The 24,661-nt window shown below is 50.9% G+C and overlaps 9 protein-coding genes across 9 annotated transcripts; 4 read left to right on the top strand and 5 right to left on the bottom strand.

Moving 5' to 3' along the window:
• Positions 1-656: 656 nt before the first annotated feature.
• On the top strand, positions 657-1,175 carry N7539_005044 (uncharacterized protein; the record flags this gene model as incomplete). Its single annotated transcript, XM_056934646.1, has 1 exon — positions 657-1,175. The coding sequence occupies one exon, from the start codon at positions 657-659 to the stop codon at positions 1,173-1,175; it is 519 nt and encodes a 172-aa protein (XP_056789840.1).
• Positions 1,176-2,065: 890 nt separating this feature from the next.
• Positions 2,066-3,727, bottom strand: N7539_005043 (zinc metalloprotease; the record flags this gene model as incomplete). The annotated part of the gene is made up of 5 exons (XM_056934645.1): positions 2,066-2,298; positions 2,366-2,558; positions 2,622-3,368; positions 3,436-3,618; positions 3,713-3,727. 5 exons carry the CDS (start codon positions 3,725-3,727, stop codon positions 2,066-2,068), a joined length of 1,371 nt encoding a protein of 456 aa, XP_056789839.1.
• An 840-nt stretch (positions 3,728-4,567) lies between these two features.
• Positions 4,568-6,518, bottom strand: N7539_005042 (translation initiation factor eIF2 subunit gamma; the record flags this gene model as incomplete). Its single annotated transcript, XM_056934644.1, has 7 exons — positions 4,568-4,598; positions 4,670-5,002; positions 5,063-5,276; positions 5,352-5,770; positions 5,843-6,022; positions 6,094-6,181; positions 6,248-6,518. The coding sequence occupies 7 exons, from the start codon at positions 6,516-6,518 to the stop codon at positions 4,568-4,570; spliced, it is 1,536 nt and encodes a 511-aa protein (XP_056789838.1).
• Positions 6,519-7,235: 717 nt separating this feature from the next.
• N7539_005041 (putative 60S ribosome biogenesis protein Mak11) lies at positions 7,236-8,807 on the bottom strand (the record flags this gene model as incomplete). The annotated part of the gene is made up of 2 exons (XM_056934643.1): positions 7,236-7,823; positions 7,881-8,807. The coding sequence occupies 2 exons, from the start codon at positions 8,805-8,807 to the stop codon at positions 7,236-7,238; spliced, it is 1,515 nt and encodes a 504-aa protein (XP_056789837.1).
• A 2,009-nt stretch (positions 8,808-10,816) lies between these two features.
• eaf1 (MYB and HSA domain protein) lies at positions 10,817-15,243 on the top strand (the record flags this gene model as incomplete). Its single annotated transcript, XM_056934642.1, has 3 exons — positions 10,817-10,860; positions 10,950-11,081; positions 11,187-15,243. 3 exons carry the CDS (start codon positions 10,817-10,819, stop codon positions 15,241-15,243), a joined length of 4,233 nt encoding a protein of 1,410 aa, XP_056789836.1.
• A 142-nt stretch (positions 15,244-15,385) lies between these two features.
• On the bottom strand, positions 15,386-15,680 carry N7539_005039 (uncharacterized protein; the record flags this gene model as incomplete). Its single annotated transcript, XM_056934641.1, has 2 exons — positions 15,386-15,509; positions 15,625-15,680. The coding sequence occupies 2 exons, from the start codon at positions 15,678-15,680 to the stop codon at positions 15,386-15,388; spliced, it is 180 nt and encodes a 59-aa protein (XP_056789835.1).
• Positions 15,681-16,266: 586 nt separating this feature from the next.
• spp2 (spliceosome ATPase-activating subunit SPP2) lies at positions 16,267-17,775 on the top strand (the record flags this gene model as incomplete). The annotated part of the gene is made up of 1 exon (XM_056934640.1): positions 16,267-17,775. One exon carries the CDS (start codon positions 16,267-16,269, stop codon positions 17,773-17,775), a length of 1,509 nt encoding a protein of 502 aa, XP_056789834.1.
• Positions 17,776-18,059: 284 nt separating this feature from the next.
• N7539_005037 (U3 snoRNA-associated protein UTP13) lies at positions 18,060-21,088 on the bottom strand (the record flags this gene model as incomplete). Its single annotated transcript, XM_056934639.1, has 3 exons — positions 18,060-20,770; positions 20,826-20,853; positions 20,915-21,088. 3 exons carry the CDS (start codon positions 21,086-21,088, stop codon positions 18,060-18,062), a joined length of 2,913 nt encoding a protein of 970 aa, XP_056789833.1.
• An 845-nt stretch (positions 21,089-21,933) lies between these two features.
• Positions 21,934-24,384, top strand: N7539_005036 (uncharacterized protein; the record flags this gene model as incomplete). Its single annotated transcript, XM_056934638.1, has 3 exons — positions 21,934-22,104; positions 22,164-22,408; positions 22,464-24,384. 3 exons carry the CDS (start codon positions 21,934-21,936, stop codon positions 24,382-24,384), a joined length of 2,337 nt encoding a protein of 778 aa, XP_056789832.1.
• Between the last annotated feature and the right edge of the window lie 277 nt (positions 24,385-24,661).

Below are 24,661 nucleotides of genomic sequence, written 5' to 3'. Positions count from 1 at the left end.
GAGTTGACCATCTGGATGTCTTTACGCACCTGTGTGCGGGCATGCGCATGGCAGATGCAGCGCTTTGAACGAAGGGCAGGGCCCTGCAGCGGAGACAGGACATATCTAGTAACTCGTGCTTGAGACTCAGTGTCGAAGGAGAGAGTATGTTGTCGGGGTCAAGTGTGACCTATTTAGAGTATTGGGATGTGGAGCGGTCTGCTCGACGGCCTTGGCTTGAAGAGACGCGGCGGGTTCGGGAAGTTGGACCAAATTTTAAGCGCGGAGCCGCAGGCTCGGGCATGGTCGACTGAACGAAAAGAACACGAAGTGAACGCTGACTGTGTAGAAGGCAAAAGTAAAAACTAAAATGAATACACAAAAGTATTTCAAACTATTCCATGATACTCTTGACCGTTTGAATACGAATGAAGTACCAGGAGATCAATGGAGTTGTCTCTTGAGCCAGCGACTTCCATATGCTACTTGATTAGGACTAGCGTTCCAAAACTTTTTTGTCGCAGATGCGACAGCTACTCAGTCAATTCTTCCTCAACGACCACCACCATTCTGACTTTCTCGTGTACGACTATATCAATTGAGATCGGGCCCCAGTACACAGCAGCGATCAGTATACCACCTCCAATTCTGGCCGTTGACCCCCCTTCTGCCGAAACATGAGCGCCCAAGGCCCCGCGGCACTCCCGCCTACCACAGTGCTCAGCACCAAGCCCATCTCCCAGTCCGAGGCCCACGAATTCCTAGCCATGTACCTTGAGCGTGCGCGCACAGATGCATCGCTGCAACCCAATGCCAGCATCAACGAGAGCGGCCCCGTCTCCCGTACAACGTCTGCCGCTCCAAATTTGATCCTCCACAATCTGAAGCGTGTGCAGGCTGGTCTGGCCGGAGAAGTGCTTGGTCGAGACTTGACTGTGCAGAAGCAAAACCCCGGCGAGGACTATCTGGACATTCCCACGACAGAAGCGACACAAGATCAGGCCGAAAATGGGGAGGATGGCGAGAATAACGACTTGGAGATGAACGACGTGGAGATGGAAACAGAGGCCGAAGCCTTCGCCGAGCAGGAGGAAGAGCAGGCGAGCGTGGATAAGGAAGAGCGCAAGAGAAGGAAGAAGGAGCGCCGCTTGGCCGAGAAGAAGGCTAAAGCCAAGCAAGCAGATGACTCAGATTGATTACCACCTGTCTACTTTGCAAGGTCTTCAGACCACGGGGTGTTGCTGCATTGGGTCGGAGTTTCAAATTTGTTCTTTCTCCATCGTCTTGGAAGCGGCAATCAATATTGCAATAAAATCCGATGCTATCTTATGACGTTTGCAGTCGCTTGTTACGGGGGGAATTGATCCATTACGATGGGGCCGGGTACCAAACTGAAGAAATGAATACCGAGCGTCCTCGGTCTACGCTGTTGAAGCCGAGTTTTAAATTTCAATCCCTGAGTATGGAAGTTCCTAATGTTTTGTGCCCTAGTCATAACGGAACTGTGGAGAGAACACGGTTCGAAGTGATATGTACTCAAAGCTAGACAGGAACAACAGATAGCTGTTGGGACTTCAAGGTTGCCTACTAAGCGTAAGTCAAGATCAAAATCCTGAGTGTTGAGGTCACCCACACAATTTAAGTGATCTACGCTCGTCGTGTCTCAAGTCTCTCGAGTGTGACGCTCAAGTTTTCGAGAACACATCTCTTCCCCATCAGACTGTTCAACACTCGATCCCTCGCATATGTCGTTTCTAGATGAGGGCCACAAGGCAACTTGGCTCTTTTCAAGCATACTATGCCAAAGGAAGAGTCTTGATCAATTTCTACATTTCCGATGGACCTGGCCAGCTTTTCGTGTCAAGCAAGTCCAACAACAAATGTGCTTCTATGTTGTGTGTTGGGAAACTTGCGTCCATTTGGCTGTCAAAAAGCATCAATTTTTTTTTTCTTAAATAACAGCGGGTAGGGACAAAACCTTCTCCCAAGACAGGGAGACGTCCAAAGACGCTTTGCCGATTCCACTTGACTGTCGCAAAAAACGATTGCTTCTTTCACTTCTTTTCGCTTTTGCATCCCTTGACACTTATAGCTCGCGATCAGCAGCCTTGACGGGCTTCTCGCTATCGTCCTCCTTCAAACCAGTGACCTTACCCCCCTTCCAGCCGAGGGCAGCAAGGCGCTCGGTCAGGATAGGGTGTGAGTAGTGATAGCTAGCGTACATCCAGTCTGCATCCATGGTGCTGAGGTTCTGGATTTGCAACTTCATGAGCGAAGCGGCGAGTTCATCGGAGAATCCAAGTCCTTGGGCAAAGGAGTCTGCGAGAGGCGATTGTTAGATATTTATAGGTCCAATCATTATTCAGAAGTTGATTGTCTGACGTACCCGCTTCGAACTCGAATTTGCGGCTCAAAATGTTCATGCAGAGCTTCACAACGGCGTCCATCGGCGCAAGAGCGTCCGAGAATAGCAGGAAGCCGATCATGATAGGCTGCTCCCGGACAAATCCAAACGATTGGTACAGGGATCTGTTGTTGATAAAGACGGAGAAAAGGGCGAAGATGAAGAACATGTGAGACTATTCGGAAATTAGTGTTCTGTCGCAAAGTTGAGAGCAGAGCCTTCCGGTAAGTTGGCATACCTGGGCAATACCAAAAAGCTTGGTGGTGTGGTTCAACTTCCAATGACCAAGCTCATGACTCAGGACAGCGACAACCTCCTGGGGCTCGCTCTTCTCCAGCAAGGTATCGTAAATGACAATGTGCTTTTTCCAAGGTAGACCATAGAAATAGGCGTTGCTGTGCGCACTGCGCTTGCTACCATCGATAACATGCAACTCCGAAAGAGGGAACTTCAACTTCTTGGCGAGGTCCTCAACTCCGGTCTTGATTTCACCAGGTTGCAGAGGAGAAAGCTTGTTGAACAGTGGGAGAATGACAACTGGGTAGATGGTGATTGCGAACACCTGAACGAAGATCCCGAACAGCCAGAGACAGTAAAAGAAAGAGTTTCCGGTCTTCTGGATAATCTTGAGGACGGCACTGATGATGGGAGTACCGAGAACAATGCCGAGCATTTGACCCTTGAGCATATCCGTCACCCAAAGCTTGATAGTCTGCTTGTTGAAACCGAACTTCTCTTCCAGCACAAACGTGTTGTAGTATGAGACCGGGAGGGACAGAACAGTGCTGAGAACATTGAAACCGAAGATGAACAAAAGTGTTTGCGAAATCTCGCCCTGGAATCGATCTGGGAAGTACCGCGCCAATGCGAAACCTGCAACGGCCCAGAGCTTAGGAAGCACGTCGCCGTAGACGAAGACCACATTTTGGAGCTGACCATAGAGACTGGAAACGAAGCCGAACTTGGCCTTGGCACGGCCATACGCCTAGGATTCATCGAATTCGTAAGCTTCTTGTGAACGCTCACGCAGGTTCGTGGCGCATGATCCTTACCTGACTTTGATCAAAGACTTTCTGCGTTACCTCACCCTCAAGGACCTTCGGTGGTTTGGTCTTCTGAAGAACCTTGTACTGTCGAAGAGATAGAAGGCCTTCCAGGACAAATTGGCCCAAGGAGAAGCCTACGAGGACATTCTTCCATGGGAAGAGTGGCCTGTCAAGAAGACGCGCGAGTTGCTAGAAAAAAACAGCTGTCAGTACGGTGAGTTTTACCATTTTCTACCTTTCGGTATGTAGCTCTGAGCTTGGAAATCGCATTCAAATGACTCACCTCGAGAATCCACATGATGCAGATAAACGACGATTACCAAAGAAAAGACTCCAGGACGCCAAAGAAGCTACTCTGTTATTGCGGGCTGCCTTAGTCAGATGCCTGGACCGGGGCCGTGCCCGCCCCAACTTTACCGGCGATCAAACTGAACCAAAGGCGCCACTTCCTGGTGTGCTATATTTACCATGTTTCTCAAAGGGGGTCAAAGGCTGATTGACATTCACTCCATCAAGTTTTCCTTGGACCAACGAAATAGTGAAGATAGATACCTCCTTGACATGGTTCAATCAAGGGTTTGCACAACTGCACATAGCCTTCACAAATCACTATCTGTCTTCTCTTGCCAGCTATAGGTAAGAAATTACTGAAATTCCTCTCACAATCTTTGAATATTATGTGCAGAAAGAAGCCAAAGCATCTTTCTCTATATATACATAGCTATCGATAGGCCTAGTGTAGGCGAATCTCCGCCGTTTCGTGACCAATATGACTCCTACTTCTCTATCGCCGCCTATACATGAAACTGACTGTGTTCCCGCCTAACGTCACAATAATGAATCTAACAAAGGGATTTAGATGGTGAAGAGAACATGAAGAAGGCGATCTTGAGAACGGTCCATTCATTTCAACCGGGGATATCTGTAAATCTCATGCATTCGCCTTTTCCGACTAGTCGTAAACGTGAAGCTTTTGACGGCCTTAGACCGCGGAGCGCAATGCCCCAAGTGAGTGTGAAGGGTCGGAGCGCGATTGGCTGAGGGGTCAGCAAACGGAATCTGTGAAGCTGTCCTCTTGTGGTATATCTCCTTCCTTTTTCAAGTCGCCCAAGAACTGATTGTCAATTGGAACCGTGTTCTAGTGCGCGATGGGCTCAATGGTGTTACCCCTGTGGAGGAAAATGTATTGTTAGCTGGGAAACAGCATTTTCCGTGACAACGTAGAGGGTAGGGTACGTACGCAACAATATTGGCCCAACCGATCAGGCGCCAGTGCTTCTCGATTCTTCGGCTGATGGCAATCTTCTCGCCAATCTCGGTACAAGCAGGGCTTGTCAGGCTGAGCTTCGCAGCATCGGCCTTGACGCCGAGAACCTTCGCACCTGTGGCAGTGGAACCAATGTTCACCATCAGAACTTCATTCTTAGCCAACTTAGCAACCTTAGCCTGCTTGCCGTCCGCAGTCTTGACACCCAGGAGACGACGGAGCAAGAAGTAGTTGACCTCGATTTCCGTGTAGATGGCAGGAAGGCGGCCACGGTGGCCAAGCACGAAACCAACCAGACGGTCCGCACTAGTAGATTGATTAGCACCTTGGTAATATTTGCATGTATTTCTTAAGGGCGAAACCTACCGGCAGAGGGTAGGGTCAATACGGGTACCAACACCGATAAGACCACCAGGTGTAGCAAAGCGCAGGGGGTTGTTCTCAGCGAACAAGGACTCGATGCGAGAGAAGATAGGACGGCACTGGATGTTACCAGCCTCATCCTTCGTGACCAAACCGGGACGAATCTCAATCTCATCATTCTCCTTCAGAACACCCTGAAGAATGGAACCGCCGGCAACTGCAAAAAGAAGAGATCAATCAGTGTGGGCCTTAGACAAGAAGGGATCTCAGATCAGACTTTAGAAACACTTACCACCTCCCTTGAGCTCGTCAATTTCCGCACCAGGCTTGTTAACGTCGAAACTTCGGATCACCATAAGCTGAGGAGTCTCGTTATAATTCCTGATAGGCATGGGCAAAGATACAAGAGCCTCATTGACGGCATCGATGTTGTACTTCAGCTGAGCGGAGATGGGAATGACAGGAGAGCCATCGGCAACGGTTCCTCGGATGAACTTCAGAATAGACTGGTAGTGTTGCAGCGCACTCTCTTCGCGCAGCAGATCGACCTTGTTTTGCAGGATGACCATGTGGCTCAATTTCATGATCTCAATCGCAGCCAAGTGCTCAGATGTCTGAGGCTGAGGGCAAGTTTCGTTTCCGGCAATCAGAAGAAGGGCTGCGTCCATGACAGCGGCACCTGACAGCATGGTACTCATGAGAATGTCGTGACTGAGTACAGATGAAAATTCTATGTCAGCATATAGGACGGACGACAGAAAACATAAGCGCTCTACGACTTACCCAGGGCAATCAACGAAGGAAACATGACGAAGCAGACGGTAGGTTCCACCACAGCCCTCACGCTCGCAACGCGGGTCGATTTCTTTTGCGCTATTGTAGCTCTTGTAGCATGTCGGCCGAGGGCATTCCTCGTTGTCGCACTTGTAGATCTTCGCGTTCGCATAACCCAGCTTGATCGTACTAAACAAGACAGCCATCATGTTAGTTTCGAAGATGCACAATCTCGTCGGAATGGCGGGTGAAGCTCTCACATGTTACGCTCCAGCTCGTTCTTGAAGCGGACGGTCTGAACCTCTGAAATAGCCTTGACAACCGTACTCTTACCGTGAGCGACGTGACCTAGTAAACCAGATGACGTTAGTTACAGAGCGCCTTAATCGAGAGCCCACTTTTCATGCATCATACCGATAGTGCCAATGTTCTGAGTAGCTTGCCGGGCAATGACTTCAGGCGACAAAGGTGTCAATGAAGACAGGTCCAAGGTAGCCGGATCAGGTTGCTCGGGGAGCCAAGGACGCTTAGGAGCCTCGGGAGGCGGAGCAGCAGTCTTCTTCATTGCGGACTTCAGAGGCTTCTCATCAAGAGGCTCCTGGTCATCGAAGTCCTGGGCATTGGTGGCATCGAGGTTTGGGCTGCCGGGGAGTGAATCATCGGAGAAATCGCCGTTGGACGCCATGTTGAAAAAATCGATCGCGCGATCGGTAACACTCGTATGGTTTTTAGCTGTGATCACAAGACGATCTTGCTTCTTCGATGTGTGAAGGAAGCAAACGACAACAATTCAGATGGTGCCGCGGAGACAAAGAGGGAGGCAAGGTGAAAATTGCCGGTGGGCGACGATACGGTCGAATAAGGCAATAGTGGGGGAGGTTTTGTGCAGTGGAGAGTGAGCGGGCGGTGTCTGGCTCGACGGCCTCTTGTGTACGTCTAAACCCTCAGGACATTGAGCTAAACGCGTATTGCACTGTCTTTTGGGACCAAGTCAAAATGGGAAAAGCTAAGAATAATCTCCCTGACAGTGTCCCCGACCTTCTGAGCATTTTGGACCCTTTTTGGCAATTGCATTTGGTATTTGAATTCCTACAGGGGTCAATCCCAATAGTGAAGTACAATCACTAGGTCACAATGAACCACATCCTTTCGGCTACCAAAATGCGAGATACTTGAGGTAACCTCTGGCATCATTGAATATGTGGAATAAGTGGACGCATCGATGTTTAATGTATATAAATCCTGCAGTCTCACTTGGTTAGTACAGTATAAGCCAGGCGATGACCTTGATGCACTGTACGAGAATACAATCCCTGCGTAATTCGAATTTTGTTTTGAAATGCACAAGCCTGGTTATACAGTCCATTGGGTATATTAGATCGCTGGCCCCGGTAGAAACATGCTACTCTTCGTCCTCGTCGCTATCAGATTCCTCCTCCTCCTCCTCTTCAGACTCCTCATCTGCCGAGTCGAAAAGAGTCGAAACATCCTCGGCTGGAAGCATGACAAAGGCAGCGAGACAAGTGATTCGGTTCCCAGTTTCGTATGTTGTCAAAAGGCTCCCCGCCTGTCTGACCGTTTCGGTGGCGGCTTTGACGGCTTTCACGCTCTTGGTAGGAGCGAGAGACTTTCGATTGACAGTCCAGATACGAACCACGCCGTCGCTGTTTCCAGTGACTACGAGCAAGTTTTGGCTGATATTGGCCGCTTGGTTGTTCAGGTTCAGAACTTCGAAATCTTTGATTCTTCCGGGGAAGCCAGCTTGTTTCCCGCCAATCTGGGTAACCGCAGTGGCATGGGAAATTGTCGATTCGTCGCTGTCCTCTGGTTCTTGCAGCGTAGTGGTCGAGTAGAATACCACACGGCCATCCTCGGTAGACACAGCGAGAAGGTCGTTCGTTTCTTGGCCATCACCTGCCACAGACACATACTTCATTTCGTGGATTTTGCTTCGAGGACTAGGCAAGACTCGACATTTGGGCGTAGAATCCTGTATTGAATGGTAAGTTTAGGTCCCCAAATCAAGCCATTGAACGCTTGCACCTACAATACCAAATACAACCGCACCCCATTCAAATGCCACAGCGAACTCCTCGCCGGCAGTGTTCCATGCTAGGCGACGTCCTTCTCCACTGCTATACTTCCCCTCCTTGACGCTCTGCAGAATTTCGCGTCCGAAGTTCAACACACCGGCTTTTTTGCCCGTGACTAAGTTCCAGAGTCTCATACACTTCTCGCCTTTGCCAACACTCAACATCAATTTCATACTCGGGTGGACCGCGAAATGATTGACACCGGACGGGGCAGCTCCTGGTGGGGCAGTATCGCCGCTTGGGCGACCCTGAACCTTGGGGTGTGGCGCTTTAATAGTTGAGATAACCGACCAGTCACGAGTTTTGGAGATAGAGATTTCGTTGTCTTCGGCAGCTGCGAGGAGTTTGCTGCGAGAGGGGAAGCTTAAGGCAGTGATACTGGCAGAATGATGGAGAAGCGACCCGAGTTCGCGGTTCTTGGGGTTCTCAAGAATCTTGTTGCCAGCGAGGGTTGGCACCGATGGATATTCGTCGTTCACAGCCAAAGGTGCGGCAGCCAGCGAGTACAACTGAATCCTCTCGTCAGTCGACCCCGAGGCGAGGAAGACCTTCTGCGCATCCGGTGAGTCGGTGGGCTTGGGCAATGGGGACAACGCGAGGCAGCGAATGGCGGAGCCATGTGCCTCGAATAGAAAAGAGTCGACACATTGTATCGAGTTCTCATCGTTCTTTGAAGAGCCTCGTTCATTGAGAAAAGCAGACACGGGGATACCAGCTGTGAAGCCGTGCAGTACTCGTTCGTAAGAACCCGTCACAACCTGGACTGTAACGGCGGCATCAGGAGTTTCTGATGGAGTGGCTGCTGACTTGGCTGTCTTGGTAGATGATCCAGCAGTCACCGCCTCCTCCTTGATAGACTCGTTGCGCTTGCGTTTGACCATTGCTCTGGTGACACTTCAATGACGGTGAGCGAGGTGTGGGTGCGGCCGTCGAGGTCCTGAGCACGGTTATGCTATCTTGATATTTTTTTTCTGCCGGTTATCAATCAGGCTGATAAGGAAGTTGGTGCCCTGTTGCCTGGAATTGCTGGCGGAGAAGGTCTTGTCCGCCCGCTTACGTTGATCATGAAACGCCAGACTCGGAGCATCTGAGAGTCCCCAACGGTGCACCCGACCAATCAATGGAATAAAGAGAACTAATCACCGCTCTCATCGCAGCACGCATTAGGCCAACTCAATGTCCTGCTAACCTCTTTGATACCAGCATATCATTAGCCTTATCTGTAATTTTCGAGTTGTTACCTATGTCTGGGCTTGCGAAACAAGACTCCAAAAACAGTGGGTTGCCGACCTATTGGCATTGACCCCACGAGTGGATCACGGGACGTAAGGAACTACCTATTAGGCTAGCCGCTAGTATATATATTCAGGACTCAGCACCTCACTGGTGGTCAACTACCAGGACTATATCATGGGATTCGAGCACCACTTGACGGGACAAACATAAGGCAAATCTAGGCCTGGACCACCTGTTCCTTGATCGAGCAGGTCTCCGAGCCCTCCAGTCCCATAGTTGATACGCCGAAATCGTCGGAAACACCGGGGGTACCACAATATATAGATGGGAAGAGAACCTCCCATTCAAAAATAGAAATGGAATATACCTGGGAGACCGCCCCTTTCATGGGAAGCCCGCCGGAGACTGTTGGATATCAAGCTCACGCAAGGTATCCAATTCATATCGTAATGAAATATCGTACACACTAGGTTGCCTAGTTTGGCATTCAGCACATCGTATATACTTCCATGCCTCGTCAATATGTGGGCTTAGATGGATTTGCACCTAATTTTTTCGTACATGTCCGTTGCTCGGCGGGATTGGAGCAACCTTATCCAGCAGGTAGGACCGAATAGCCATTCAATGTAGTAGAAGCAGATTCAACCTGGGCTAACCATGTATTCTAACATACGGGTGGAAATTTGGTCACTGATATTGTATGTAACTACGTACATCATTCTAACATGTTTCCAGGCTACTTCAAGAATTACAGCTATGTAAGGTATGTAGTGAGACATGTACTGTATGTAATCCGAGACATCCACTAAGTTACTAACTATGCCTGACTCTGTGTCAAGTTCAACCGTCTTTTTGGGATAAGTAGGCTCTTCTATCGAGTCCATATGTAGTATCAATTCACTTGCAAGGCTTGCAAGAATGGTTCTAATGCATCTGACAACATTAAAGGCCGTTGTGGTGGTAGTAGATCAAGGCTTGAATGCCTAAGGTATCAACATATTCGCAAACGGCTTCCCTTAGCTGTCCACTGGTTCAGGAAGGGAATGCCAGTTCCATCCTTACGCACCACTGGAATTCACCTGAACCTTATGTACGCCTCCCATACGATACGGATTCACAAAACCCAGTTTTCGCCATACCACTATCAACTTATCAAGTCCAGCTGAGCACGGTGGTGTCTGGATCTCGATTGTGACATCCTCTCAAATACAATCTTGCTGTAACTAAGTTTCTGGGCAAGGACCGCATCGCAATGATCGCATTAGTATCTTAGCGTATTCTAATACGATTCACTGGTTTCCTTAGAATCGAGGATACGGATGAGGCAGATACCTGCTAACTGCGCGGTCCCTGCTGAGTGTCATCATGTCATGACTTTGGCGATGCTTGCCGACTCCCTTCGAAGCCCTTGGCAGATTCTGTTGCCGTAATTTTACCGTATTGTACCCTCACCATCACCCAACCTCCAGCGCTTCCCTTTTCTCCCGTGCCAACCCGTACAAAAAAGTCCTCCCTTCCAAGCCTCCCATCGCTTCACGCGACCACCTCTTCGGAATCCATCCATCAGAGCGATTTTTCTTGCCCGAATGACCGTGGTCAAGCAGCTATCTTTGTCCCCGCGTTAATCGGATGCCGTTTACCCAAGCTAGACCTCATGCTCCGTGACGAGCTCCTCCGGTCAAAGAACGATGAGATCGCGTACGTATAATTTAATAATAATTCCTAAAATTCAGGGATCGCACATTATGCTGCAAAAATCGTTGCGTTTGGGGCTAATTCATGGGTAGGAAATGTCTGTTGTCGCGCAAGCGAAAACTGACCGAGTTGTATTATGCGACCGTGGGCTTTGAGAGCGCGACCGCCGATGCCCTCTATTCCCAGAAAGAGCAGGCCTTCCTCGAGGCTAACGACCTCACCAGGTACGTCCATCATAACACTCTCTTGCGATCTTTGTTACCTTCACGCCTGCAATAGAGAGACTCAAGCTGCACTTGAGCAAGAAACTTACACATTAACCACCTCAGAGGTCGTTACTTTGACGAATCTACGCTCCCGCTGCCCTCCTACCCACGTTCGCAGTCTCCAACTCGGAGTGCCGTCGCATCAAACACCAATAACGATGTGAAGACTCTACAAAGCGATACTCGTCCATATACAGCGAGGGGTGCCAGCCTCTCGCCGAGCCAAAGTGCACGTGGGATTGCACCGCCGCCACCGATACCCGACAGTAAAGCCAATGCGCATCTATCGCCAACATCAACTCATCTGACTACCACCCTTCGACTTTCTTCAAATGCCCCGACCTCTACCGCTCATGTTGCATTTGATCCAGACGGGTCCTCGGTCTCAGACTCAAAGAAAGAAGGCCGACCAGTGACTGTCATCGACAAGGGCGACAAAGTGCTCACCAACCCAGCTAAATCACACGAGCCAACGGACGCCGATGTCCTGCCATCTTTGGCAATTCCTGCCCGCCAAGCACCGCGAAAGAGGTCGGACGCACGGCCTTTGCTCACTCTAGGCCCGTCAAATGGAGAGCAGCCTGTCTCTCCCGCTTCATCAATCGATCCGTGCTCTACCAATACGCCGATCGCTGTCGCCGCGTCGCCTGACACCAGCCCTGGCGAGGAGATTGGAGATGCAAGAAAACTCGATGCACGATCCGCACGCGACGTTCGCTCAGTCCTACCCCGTCCAACCACGATTCCGTCAACTCCGGATGAACAGCTTCGTCTGGAGGAGGCGCAGTCAATTTATCGTGCCACGGTTGACAGCGTACACGTACAGGGAGCGCGTGAGACTATGTCCAAGGATGCAACACGTGCGGACTTTGTCAAACAGACAGTCGATCTTGAGCAAGGGTCATCAATTCCACGTTCAGCGCAATCAACTTCCACCACCAAACCAAGTGCTGCTGAAGGGGAAGTGCTCTCTCCTCAAGAACAAATTTCCATCGAGGACTCAGCCAGAGAAATGTCAACGGAAGTGAAGAAGACCATCGCAATCCCCGCCGCCCAGCCGGATGTTTCTCAGCAGCGAATGACTACTCGTGTTTCATCTGGAGCAATTCGTCACAAATCCGTGTCAGAGATCCTGGGTGAGGTTCCACGTCAATTGAATCATGAGAAACCCTCTGCGAAGCCGGAACCACAAACGTCAGAGAGTTTGGCTCGCATGCGGTTCAAGGATCGCAAGATTCGGGAAAAGGAAAGAAGCCGCGTGTCTACGGTGGTCTTCCCCAAACAAGCGACCTCGTTGCCGGTGAAGAGCGATGCTACGGATCTTGTCAGCCAGGAATCGGTGGATGCAGTCGCCAAGTTGAATGAAGAGCAAGATTATCTTTTTACTCTGTTCTTAAATAGGGCTTACGCGCCCCCGCGAGGAACGAATCTCAATAGTCTTCTCGCATCAGCCCACAAAACATTGAGCACTGCCAACCATCTCCTTGAATACCAAGAGCAGATGGATTGTCGTACTCTTCGGCGAATTTACGCCTTGCAGAATGCCAATCGTTGGCCGTTACGACAGATGAAGCGGTCCGGCGAGCCCCATCGCTCCGCCAGCCATCGTGATGTGTTATTAGATCATATGAAGTGGATGCGAATTGATTTCCGCGAGGAGCGCAAGTGGAAGCTTGCCGCAGCAAAGAGCTGCGCTGAGTGGTGTGCTGAGTATGTTAACAGTGACGAAGAACACCGGTCATTGCTTCGGGTGGATGTCAAGAGACATTCGTCGAATGCCATAGCCTCAGATACTTCAAAACTTTGCTTGCCATCTTCGTCAGGATTCGTACGCGACACCACGCCAACGGCATCTCATCCGACCCCTGATCTAGTACCCTCCACGGAAGAGGAGTCAGTCAGTGACGGTTTCAACGAGGAGCACCGGCAAGATCTCCAGACCACTGTGGCGCCGGCGGCAATATTCTCACTGGGCTCTGACGAATTCAACTTTTCTCTCGACATGACGCCGTCTGCGGAGAAGATATTGGACGAACTACCGCTCTTTGAACCTGTTCGATTCAAGTTTGGAACTCAGGACCTCGCGTTCAAAGACAATCCAGACTCCTTGTGGAAGCTTGAACTTTTGCCAGTGACAAAGTTCGCCTCGACCAAGATCACTTTCCAGAAAGATGCTGAGCATCACCGCAAGGAGACCCGATACGACTATTCCAAGTACGCTTCTCCTTCTGGAAACTCATCAGTAGCAGATCTGCCCCCTGAGCAAACCAACGTTGCTCTATTCCGCCCTGAGAACAAACCAATTCGAGACCGCATCCATCCAGGCCATTCTTTTCGGCCACCCACAGAACACCCCATGCCTTCTGTTGGATTTTTCGAGTCCCGCCAATCTTCCCAATGGACAGCCACGGAAGATGAGGAGCTTCGCCGTCTTGTGAAAGAGTATACGTACAACTGGTCACTTGTCTCGAGCTGCCTCACTCCACCATCTCTTTTCACGTCTGGGGCTGAACGACGGACGCCTTGGGAATGTTTTGAACGCTGGGTGGGCTTAGAAGGTCTACCCGCGGATATGATGAAGACGCAGTATTTCAGGGTCTACCACCAGAGACTTGAATCCGCTCAACGCACGGTACTAGCACAGCAACAGGCCGCACAGCAGCAGCAGCAACAGCAAGCTGCCAGCAACGGACAGCAACCGCAGCCAATTAGGCGAAGAACCACGCAGCCGTTACGTGTTGACAGGCGAAGATCCTCGAAGCACTTGGCACTGCTTGATGCGATGCGAAAGTTGGCCAAGAAGCGCGAAACGATTCTGCAAAAGCAGCAGCATGCGTCTCAACTTGCTTCTCTTCGCAAAGCGAATGAAGCTAGCCAACCAAAACCTCCAATCTCTTCACCTGCGGAGTTCAGTCGCCTTAAGCACGAGCGTGAAACAAAACTCAATGAACGGCAAGAACAGTACCGCCAGCAGATGATGGCTCAGCAACGGGCAAGCCTGGCCGCCCAGCGTGTCGGGCAATTGCCTAGCCAGCAACAACAGCAAGCACCGCAGATGATGAACGGCCCAGGACGACCTGGTAACCTGCCTCCCAATATGCAGAACACAGGCATGGTGAACAACATGCCTAACGGAATCCCTTCTGGAATGCCAGGCAATGTTGCATTGAATCAAGCTCGTGCGCAACCCTTGCAAGGCGTGCCAGTTGGCGCAACCCCCCTCAATGGTCAGGTTCCAGCCAGCGCAATGCACTTGAAGATGATGCCTCAGGGCCAGTTGGCCAACGTGGCTTCTCGGTCCGGTATGCAAATGCAGGCGTCCCCAGACAATGCTCGAGTGATACGTGAAGCGAATCGTCTGCAAGAACAACAGCGTTTGCTACAGTCACGCCAACAACAAATTCCGCAGGGCCAGGTTCAAGGTCAGCAAGCGCCGCAGCAGTTCCATACCCAGCAATTTGCTCCACAAGGAGGACACTCTCCAAACATCAATATGTCCGGTGTCAATGGCGCCTCTAGCAATCCGGCGATGATTGCGGCTCTGCAAGCGCAAGCCGGTATTCAAAGCCCATCGCTACACAGCGGCACTCCGCAGGGCGTTTCGTCCCCCACGCCTCGTCTAGCTCAGCCTAGTACTCTCGCTGGTGGTGGTAACACGATCAGCGCTTTCCAGACCCAGCTTCAGCGAGCGCATCCCAATATGTCGGCCGAGCAGGTGAACAAGCTCGCCACTGAGCATCTGAACCAGTATCAGCAGCAGCGTCTCTCCCAGCAGGCCGCAATGAACGCGGCCGGTGGCGGTATGAGCAATGCTCAAGCGAAATATTCTGCCCCGCATGATAGCAAATTCCAGGGCCCTCAACAAGTCGCCTTGCCCAATGGAGGCGCTGCTATGCAGGTCCCTCAGAACCAAGGGTTTTCTCCAATGATGCGTGTCCCGCAAAGTACCCCTCAGAACAGAGCCAATGTTACCAGTTCGCCGGTCGTCAATGGTAGTGTACCTCAGCCGAGTCGAAGTGCCACACCGCAAACCCAGCGCAGTGGGAGTGCGCAGGCTGGTGCAGTATCGGGCCAAAATAAGAGCCCTCATCCAACCCCTGCGCAGACGACCAGCACCTAACGTCATGCTTGAGTCGGTGCACATTCTTATTCCTCCCATATCTTTCTTGAGTTGTACATAATTCCCCCTCTGACTTGGTGTTCTCTATTTGAAATGTGGTGGTGGCTGGAAAGAATTCCGACGCATCTTCACTTTCGTTTCTTTACCCCTCTATGCTACCTCTGGGCTTGACCTTTTCCGCTTTGGCGTTACCCACTTCCCTGCGCGACTTGCCCTCTCGCGTGTTAGCGTACACTGGCTTCTGATTACCAGTGTCTTCGAACTCTCTGTGGATTTGAGCATGTATCATCTCTTTTTCTGGGTGGACTTGCTTGTGCAACTTCTTACTAGACCCACTGACTCACGAGCACGAATTGTATGATTAGTTTTGAAAGCCCTTACTGTCCAGCGTGCGAGCATGCGATGGAGACCCGCAATGTCAGAATTGATTGACACATGCCTGAGGATATTAGATTCCCAGATCTTTATTGCCATTGCCCTACGATCTCTGCCAGTGAGCATTATTCCCACGACATGGAATGTTTGACTCAGTAAAGGTCAGTTGTAGTGCATAGCTGACACCTCTAGGATTTGCGGCGATCGATGAGCTTTAGGCTATCATCAATTTTGACCACCCGTGACTTTCTGCCAGACTCGTAGCGACACTCAATGCATTGGGCTTGATGAGGTGAGAATAACAATCTTGCTCTTATCCCTACACTCACAAAATTTTAATACTTTGCGATAACTACTGTACGAAAATACGAACATCCAATCAGAAGTAGCTAGAGCGCAGCTAGAAGTAGAAGACAAGGTTGGCATTGGACGAAACCATCAATTGCAGCGTCCGTCAACTGTTCGGTAGGTCATCGTTAGCCGCGCGTTTAAAGCCGAGTTTTGCCACCGCTTTCGTCACGAAGCTCTAGTTGAACTCATTAGTCTTGGATTGCAGATATCGTACCTTTCCTGCTTTTTGAAGTTGTGACTTTTGAACCTTCAGTGCGGAGAGAAATATCCGCCAAGGATCCCCCAAATCTGGACGGAATGTCATACAACCCTGGTGCTGCAGCCGCTGCCAAAAAGTCGGCCTTCTCGATACAGCCGCGTGGCTCATCCGATCATTTCGCTGGCAAGAGTCATTCACTTGCCCGTCGCCCGCATCGTCTTGGTCATGATGATGATAGTTCCGACGAAGAGCAGGCACCTGTTCATGAAGAAATTTCTGGATTTGACACGTTAACGGGTGCTCAGCTCACTGCTGACGGTAGAGCAGTGAGCGATTCAAATCAACCTCTCGTCATTCCTGTCACAAGCAAGAATAACTGGCGCGACCGCCCTGGAACCAACGTGCGAAAGAGCAAGAAGAACCTTCTCCCACCTGAAGTGCAGGCTTTGCAAGAAGCCCAGAAGAATGGACAAGCCCAGGCCGAAGGCGCCGTAGAAGTCGAGGGCCCGAGCATGGCTTATGGTCTAAGCTTTGCGCAAACAATGTCGAAGGAGGAAGGGAAACATATTGCCAACGGAGTTGAATCGAAAAGTGAAGTTCAAGTCGCCTCGACCGAGAAATCAAAGCCCATGACGGATGACCAACTGGCCTTACAAGCTCTGCTTCGTGAGACTACCGGCGAAGTTGAACGGCGAACCGACCTTGTCATCGAGTCATCAAAATTACAAGAAGATGAAACTACGGAGCCGCACCATGACGAGGCCAGTTCTTTCCGAGCTGATGTCGCGTCGCGGCCCGAACCCGCTTCCTTGGACCAATACAACGCTATCCCGGTGGAAGAGTTTGGGGCTGCGTTATTACGAGGCATGGGGTGGAAAGATGGACAATCGATTGGAAGAGGAAACTACAGTTCCTCATCCCCTGCACAAAAGACGAAAACGACGAATGTTCCTGCGCGACGCCCTGGTTTCCTCGGTATTGGGGCCAAAGATTCTGGCAAAGGTGCTGAAGTGGAACTGGGCGCATGGGGAAAATCTGCGATGCGCAAAGCCTCAAGAAAACAGGGCGAAGAGAATGCAGATGGGAATGTTGAGGGTGTTTACATGCCCGTGACCATGCGCAACAAGAGGACGGGGGAATACATTACGGAAGAGGAGTTGGCGGAACTCAAGAAGGAATCGTCCAAGCCCCAAATTGACAAAGAACGCTGGCGAGATCGCGGGGACCGGAACCTGGGATCGAGTGGTCGAGCAAAAGATGGACATTCTCGGGAGTACCGCGAGCGAAACTACAGCAACGAGCGTTCTGGTAGAAAGGGTGTTTCCTCCCGGCGGGAGCGAAGCTCCTCTGCTGGCCGTTACTCGTCCAGACGCTCAGGGCACCATGAGGATATTCACCGGAGGGATGAACGCTCCCATCGAGACCGCCAACGGGACTATGATCGGGATCGGGATAGAGGAAGTGCCCGCTTTGACAGCGATAGCAGGAGAGATCGTGATCGTGAGCGGGATAGAAAAAACCGAGAAGATCGCTATGAAAGCTCAAGACATTCTTCGCACTCGTCCAGGAAAGATGGAAGTGCTTACCGAAGCCGTCGATATGACTGAAGGTGGCCCAACTGCGGTGACAATTTACCTTGCCGTACGTGCGACTGGCCCTTTACTTTCCCGTCCGCGACCTGACAACAACGTTTTGTATGAGATGCTATTCAAAAAAGTGATACCCTGAACAAACGGAATGAATCTGAGAGACTCCGGCAAGGCCGAGTTCCTTGTGTCCGAGTCTACGAGACTGAATATAAATATAACAAGAACGTTCCGAATTTTGTAGAATCGAACCCAGCCAAAGACTCCGCAATGTATGCGCCGATGATTAAATGTACATGGAACTCTTAAGCCCCCAACATGATAACATCCTTCTCATTGCCATCCAAATCCACATTTGCGCTGTCAGATTCGATGTTCAAACGATCCAGACCACCGAGACCAACACCACCATCCATTTCGTTGAGGACCCACTCAACCAAATAGCTATCGTCGGCCAATTCTTCAATACGCTTGTAATGCCTCTCAGTGTAAGCAGTCAACGCCTGCATGATGTCCTTGAGACCACCTCCAGCCCGGCCTCCCTTTCCTCGCACCGATGTCGTAGCCAGTTCGACAAAGGTAGAAGCAGGGTATGAGCGGAACAAGGCGTACAGAATGCGCTGAGACACGCGGGAAGTGCGTGCATTCGTATTCCAGTCGCGGAGGCGCAACAGAAGTGTCCGCAAGTTGGAGGTGCCCAATGTCTGCAGAACCTCATCGATGGCCGGATTGCCAGTCAAGCTGTTCGCCGCGATAGCACGTTCCTCCTCGGTTCGGGTTGGGTCCTCGGCCGCGTTGATTGCAGACGTGAAAAGGGACAAGAGGCGGCCGGGGTGGTTAAGTTGTAGAGCAAGAGTGATCGCTTCGCGGTAATTACCGGCGCGGATGTGATTCTGCAGCTGTTGGTCTTGCTCAATTCGCTCAGACTCGGCATTCACAGCAGCTGAATATGTCGCTGAAGTTGTATCGGTCCAAAATGTGACAGTCGAGTCAGCAGAACCACTGACCAGAGCAAAAGGCGTGCTGTTGACTTTTGACGAGTTTGTCTTGGCGTCACTTCTAGACCCTGACGGTATGGGGCTTGCTAAAGCCCACACTCGGTCTGTATGATTGTCCAAAGTTGTCTCGGCTTCACCGCTGTAGGGATTCCAGATTTTGACCAGTCCATCGGCAGCGGCTGACGCCAGCAAGGGCCTCGTATAGATAGCATGTTTGCTGGCGGTCTCCTCGTCTTCGTCGTCTTCATTCTTCGAAATCTGCGGAGGGGGAAGCCAGATTATCTTAAGAACGCTATTCGTATGGCCTTCGAATGTCAAGAGACAAGTGTAGTCGGCTAGACTCCAAAGCTTCACCGTCTTGTCACCAGAAGCGGTGGCAACAATACCTCTGCTGGTACTAGTTCCGTCTTCGGTGTTCACTATCGGGGTATTCTTAGGTGCGAATCTGACCGACCAAACACCTCGCTTGTGCCCACGCAGAATACCCACGGCAGCTCCCTCTTCCGCGTCCCAGATTTTGACGGTTCGGTCCTGAGAGGCGGAAGCGAAGAGCGCAGACGTAGAGTCAACGTCCAGAGCGTTGATGTCTTTCTCGTGTGCTTTGCGGGTGTATACAGCCTTGGGCGAGTGAGGCTTGCCATTCTTCATTTGACCCAATTTTCCGGTATCCCAACGTTTGATAGTCCGATCCTGAGAACCAGTCACTAAGAAGGCTGGCGGGTGGTTGAGGGGATCGTTGTAAGCTGGTGTTCCAAAGGGAGGCGGTGCCCGCGGCAGAGCAATTGCACCTAGGGACTCAGCGTGTCCGGTCAAAACGGCAAACGCCTGGAAGGACGAAGTTGCGGGATCAAGGCGCCAAAGACGGGCTGTGTTATCCTTCGCGCCAGTTGCCAGCCAGTGTCCAGACCAATCTACGTCAAGACAGATGATGATATCGTCGTGACCTTCCAAATGCTGAACGTCGGCACCGAAGAATCCTTCGTCCTGTGACGACGGTCTGTGATCGGAGGAAGCCACGGAGACCAAGCGAATGCTTTCAGTATTCGTAGCGAGCGCCAGCAACGAGCGATCGGGTCCGGCAAAAGCAAGGTCAATATACTCGTCGTCGTTACCGGAAATTCGACGAATGACCTCCAATGGCTCGATCGTCGACCCTGGCTTGTAATCCGATAGCGCATCAAGGGAATGGAGACGGAGTGTCTGATCTGCATGGACAGACATCACGAAAGGCAGGCCACGTGAGTATTGAATAGCAATAATCATCTCGAAATCTTCTCCAGCTTCCTGCTCCTCAATAACCTCACTACCGCGATTGCAATCCCAGACTCGTACCTTGCCATTCTCGCCTCCGACCACAAACAATCCGCTATCGGCCAGGAAGGAAGCAGCTTCTACGCTCTCCAGCACTGGGATGATACGTCGGCTTTTCCATGTAGACGCATCCCAAATAATAACAGTCTTATCACGAGAAGCAGAAAGAAGGGCATTTTCTTGGGAAGAAAATGACAAACTGCGGACAAGAGACACATGTGACTCGAGGGTCGCAATTGCCTTTCTCTTGTGCAAATCCCACACACGGACCCTGCCCTCCTCAGATCCACTTGCGAGTCGGAAACCTGCCGTAGAGCCTCGAGCAACAGTGACTGGGTCTCCCATTTCTTCGTCTTCACCCCGCGATGCTTTCTTCTTGGGACCTTTCTGCACACCAGACTTTGGCTCTTCTGCAACAGCCGTTTCGAAAAAGGTGAGGGCAGACACAATGCCCCGGTCATTAAAGTTGTGTGTCACATATCCTCCACGTATGTCCCAGACTTTGATGCTTCCGTCAGATGCACCAGTGGCCAGAAGAGTGCTGGTTTGATCAATGGCAGTGGAGATCACTGGAGCAGTGTGAGGCTTCAAAGTTCGAACAAGATCCGCCTGAATTGTTTGGGAATCTTCGTCATAAGGTGAAAGTGAATATATGCGCATGGACATAGATCGAGAGCATACGACAGCGTGCGAAGCCGAGGGCGAGACTAAGTGGTAATGAGCAATTGGTCTTCAACGTGGCGGCGGAAACAAATTACTTACTGGCCAGACTTGTAATGATTTCGCCATCCTGTTCAAAGCAGGGACGTCAGTGTTGATACTCGCAATCAGATGAAGCCGAGAGAACTTACACCTTCCAGGCTAGCAAGCTGATCACCTGTCTCGAGATTCACAATCAAGGCATCCTCCCCGACACAAGTGAGCAAAATACGGCCACTGGAGTCCAGGGACGTGCTGCCACCGGTGTATATCGGGCGAAGCGTCCGCGACGCTTCGAACGTCGTCTTCACAATTGCCTTTGACATGATAGGTGTGGCAGCCTGTCGACTTTGCACGCCTTGACAGCCTAGTGGCACAAATTGAATCGCAAAATGCTCCGCCAACTTTTTTTGAAGTTTGCTCTGTTTGCAATCCGATAAGATACGGCACGTGCGTTGCGGCGCCGCTGCCGCCATTCGCGCGTGATCGCGGGCGGTGGCACAGGTCACTAGATCGTCTTATCGTAGCGTCTGATCAGGTGTTTCACTTACCTCTAGGTTAGAGTGCATGGCCACTGGCCAGTGACTTGTCTTTCGCAGATGGCGCTCACGTGAAGTTCACTGGCAATTATTCCGAAGCCTGGGGCTAACTTCCAATCGATTCTACAACCAGATAGTGTCAATTCGTCATTATGGGCAGACAAGCTTACCTCAACCGCCTTGCTTTGGTAAGTGCTCCCCTGCCGTTCATGATTGTTGTTAAGACAGAAATTCTGTTTCTGCAGATCGGGTAAAGACTGCCATCTTGAAAGATCTTGCATATCCCTTATCCATCATGTGTCCCTGGTATAAGCTTTAAGAAGGCTATTTGATCTCCATGGGAAGCATGATCGTTCACTCCTCAGCCACGGGCTTAAATGGAGCGATGGCAGGAGCCGCTCACTGCATCCTTATATCAGAAGAAGTGAGTTGATGGTTTTTTCTAGGGACGCTCGCCATGTGGGTTGCCAGAACCGGAAGCTGTAGACAGACCCAGCCTGAATGCACGTTCGTCTGAACTTCATGCGGACGGCTATGAACAGCAATATGATGCCCGAGGTCATCCAGCCAATCTTGAATCAAGGCGGTTTGGACGAGACCTTCGGAGAGCCAAAAATGACATCTTATCAACGATGGGTATCGTTGTGAGTGGCGAAGATCGCAAGTCCAGCTCCTCGGATGAGCAGCAAGCAATTGACGAGATTGCGGCCGAGAACGACTTTGGCTTGGTCATTACCACCCTTGATCAGCTCTTTGTCTTTTTCGGGACATGGTGGTCCTCTTCCTTGACTGGACGCATATATGTAAGGACAGTGCGCTCATTTGAAAATGCGGTTTCGGCATCAACAGCTAACACCAGCAGACTTTCCGACATTACACGCACGCCGCGTTGCTCGATGTGATTCGATCAGAGCGTGAAAATACGGGCGTCCTGGGCTTCTATTTTGCTGGAATACCAGCATGGACCATATCCAGCGGATTAGCTATCGCTAGAGACAACCCAATGAAGCGTGTCTTTGCCGCAGCTCGCGACTATGTGCTTGATCTCGCTGGTGCTGACAAACTTTCATTTGGAGTTCGATCATTGTTCGTCTTGACCTACTCAGTGTGAGTACTAGAGATGCCTTTTTCTAAAGCCGCTTGTCCTGACCAAATCCTGCAGCTTAAGAACGTCCCTTCTCCTAGTGTCTATTAAGACACATCTATACTCCCTGCTTCAATCCCTTGCTCTGGTTCCTTCAAATGCCATACCCACCGTCACAAGTCTCTTACCATTCGGCAACGGATCCTTGCTTTTTTTGCCGTCACTGCCTACCGAGGTATCAGGACATTCCATCTTTCATTTCGCCATGCGCGCGTTGACTTCTCCGGGGGTCTTGGCTTTTATACATGCATTTTATCTCCGTCCGAATCTCGAGGAACGGATATATCGACTGATTCGTCGCCAATTGCCTAAGCCTACCCCAGCAGATAAGCTTTCTGTCCGTGTTGCCTACGATGAAAACCTCATCGATTGGATTGTGCCCGCGCTTGGACGTCATTCCGAAGAAGAATCCCGCAGAGAGCAACTGACACTAATGGAAGATTTGAAGTACGAAGCACTTGTCTTCCGTGACTGGATTTTTTCCTTCCTCGGCTTTCATCCGCGCTCCTACGCGATTCGTCAGGCTTCGGGTAATCTCAATCAGGAAAGAATACGACAACTACGCCATTCAATAGAAGATCTGCAGCATCAATTGGAGGACGTTCAATCTCGCAATGCTTTCGTCGGAGGACTATCTAATAGCAGCATGGCGAATCGCGCACATTCCGCTGGTAACCACAACTCCGATGATGCGCACCCCTCTAGTTTGCAGACAATTAATGAGCACGAGCGAGTACCTGGAATGCAAATGGGCATCAACCAAGTCTTCACAAATGAAAATCGTATTTCCCAATCCCCGGGGGAAATGAGCAACGATTTTTTCTCTTCCGTGACTGGAGCACTGGGCGGTACGCCGGTGCATCCACCAACGTCCATATCAAGAACCCCAAGGCGCACTGCTCAAAGCAATGACAATGAAAATGGCATAATCAGAAGTCAGCTTCACTCTCGAACAAACACCTTGTCCTCGCGCCCATCATCGCCTGAAACATCCTCCCCGGCGTCGCCTCGGGTCAGAGCGTCGCTCATTCACCAAGGTTCCGATGTCATCACGATGCAGTTAGAGCTTCTGAGCAATCGTAATCATCACGGCCCGAACTCCGGACCCATTCCAATCTCATCCGCCTCGCACCCAGGTCATGTCAATGCTGGACTACACCCTTTGTCGACGACCGCGTCAGATCGCAGGTCGATCGCCGACTTTCTTGAATCTCTAATTATGAGTCGAGCACAGAGCCAACCCCCCCAGGCTTCATCCGCTGAAAATCATCAGGATATCGTTCCAGCCGCATCCACAGCACACAGCCTGGCGGCACAGGATGTGAGTGGTGTCGAGCACCCTCTGCGCCAACGATCAGAAGTCGTGACAACCGTTGATCAGGCCGCTCAGTTCAACCAAGACGACGATGTGGCGTCAAATGCCCCAACACTCCCCCTCCCGCCCGAAGAACGTGAGCGTTGGGTCGGTCGCCATTCTTCACAACCGGCCCCCCGAAATCAACGAATTGCGGCGGAGAATGGAGTCTTCGGTAACGCCCCTCCTCCACCTCAGAGATCCAGAGGTGTTGAACAAGCGAACTCGACCAATCCAAGTATCGCTCACCGAGTAACGCTGCTGTCTGCTCATCCCGTCGACTCACTCGCGTCCCATCTTGCGTCATTTATCGCGACTATGATTCTTTCCCCTCTCGAATCCTTATGCCTCAGGTCATTAGCATCCTCATATCTCGCTTCAAATCCATTGTCTCGAGATCGAGAGTCAGTCTATCCAATTGGACTCTGGTTTGGCGGTGATTCCTGGCCAGACATGTTTGCCTACAATGGCAGAATTATACTAATGCGGGGGATGCAAGCTGCAATTCGAGCTGGAATCTGGGGCTTCTTGGTCAGCTCAACGATGAGGATTGGGCGAAAGTTCTGTGGGTGGGGAAAATTATAGCTAGTATCATACGTAACTTTCGAGCGCAAAAAGCCGGTTTGAACTATCTTCCACACTTCTAGATCGCACCAGATGGACAAGTCTTGAGTGGCCTAGAAGCTTCGTACACGATTTTCTACGAGAGTCGCAGCCTGTAGGCGTGATCTATAAGATTGTGTCCGAGTAGCCACTCTCTGAAAGTTGCTAGAAGCAGAGGCAATTGTAATGCAGCAGGATTTCAGATGGAATTTCCGAAGACCACATTTGCATCTAAGAACACGTCATAATACCCAAAACC

This window comes from Penicillium diatomitis (genome assembly GCF_028827545.1).
Source record: "Penicillium diatomitis strain IBT 30728 chromosome Unknown utg000005l_segment0_segment0, whole genome shotgun sequence".
NCBI classification, from domain to species: domain Eukaryota; kingdom Fungi; phylum Ascomycota; class Eurotiomycetes; order Eurotiales; family Aspergillaceae; genus Penicillium; species Penicillium diatomitis.
The sequence above is the reverse complement of the archived record's forward strand: the minus strand, read 5'-3'. Positions and strand labels throughout refer to the sequence as shown.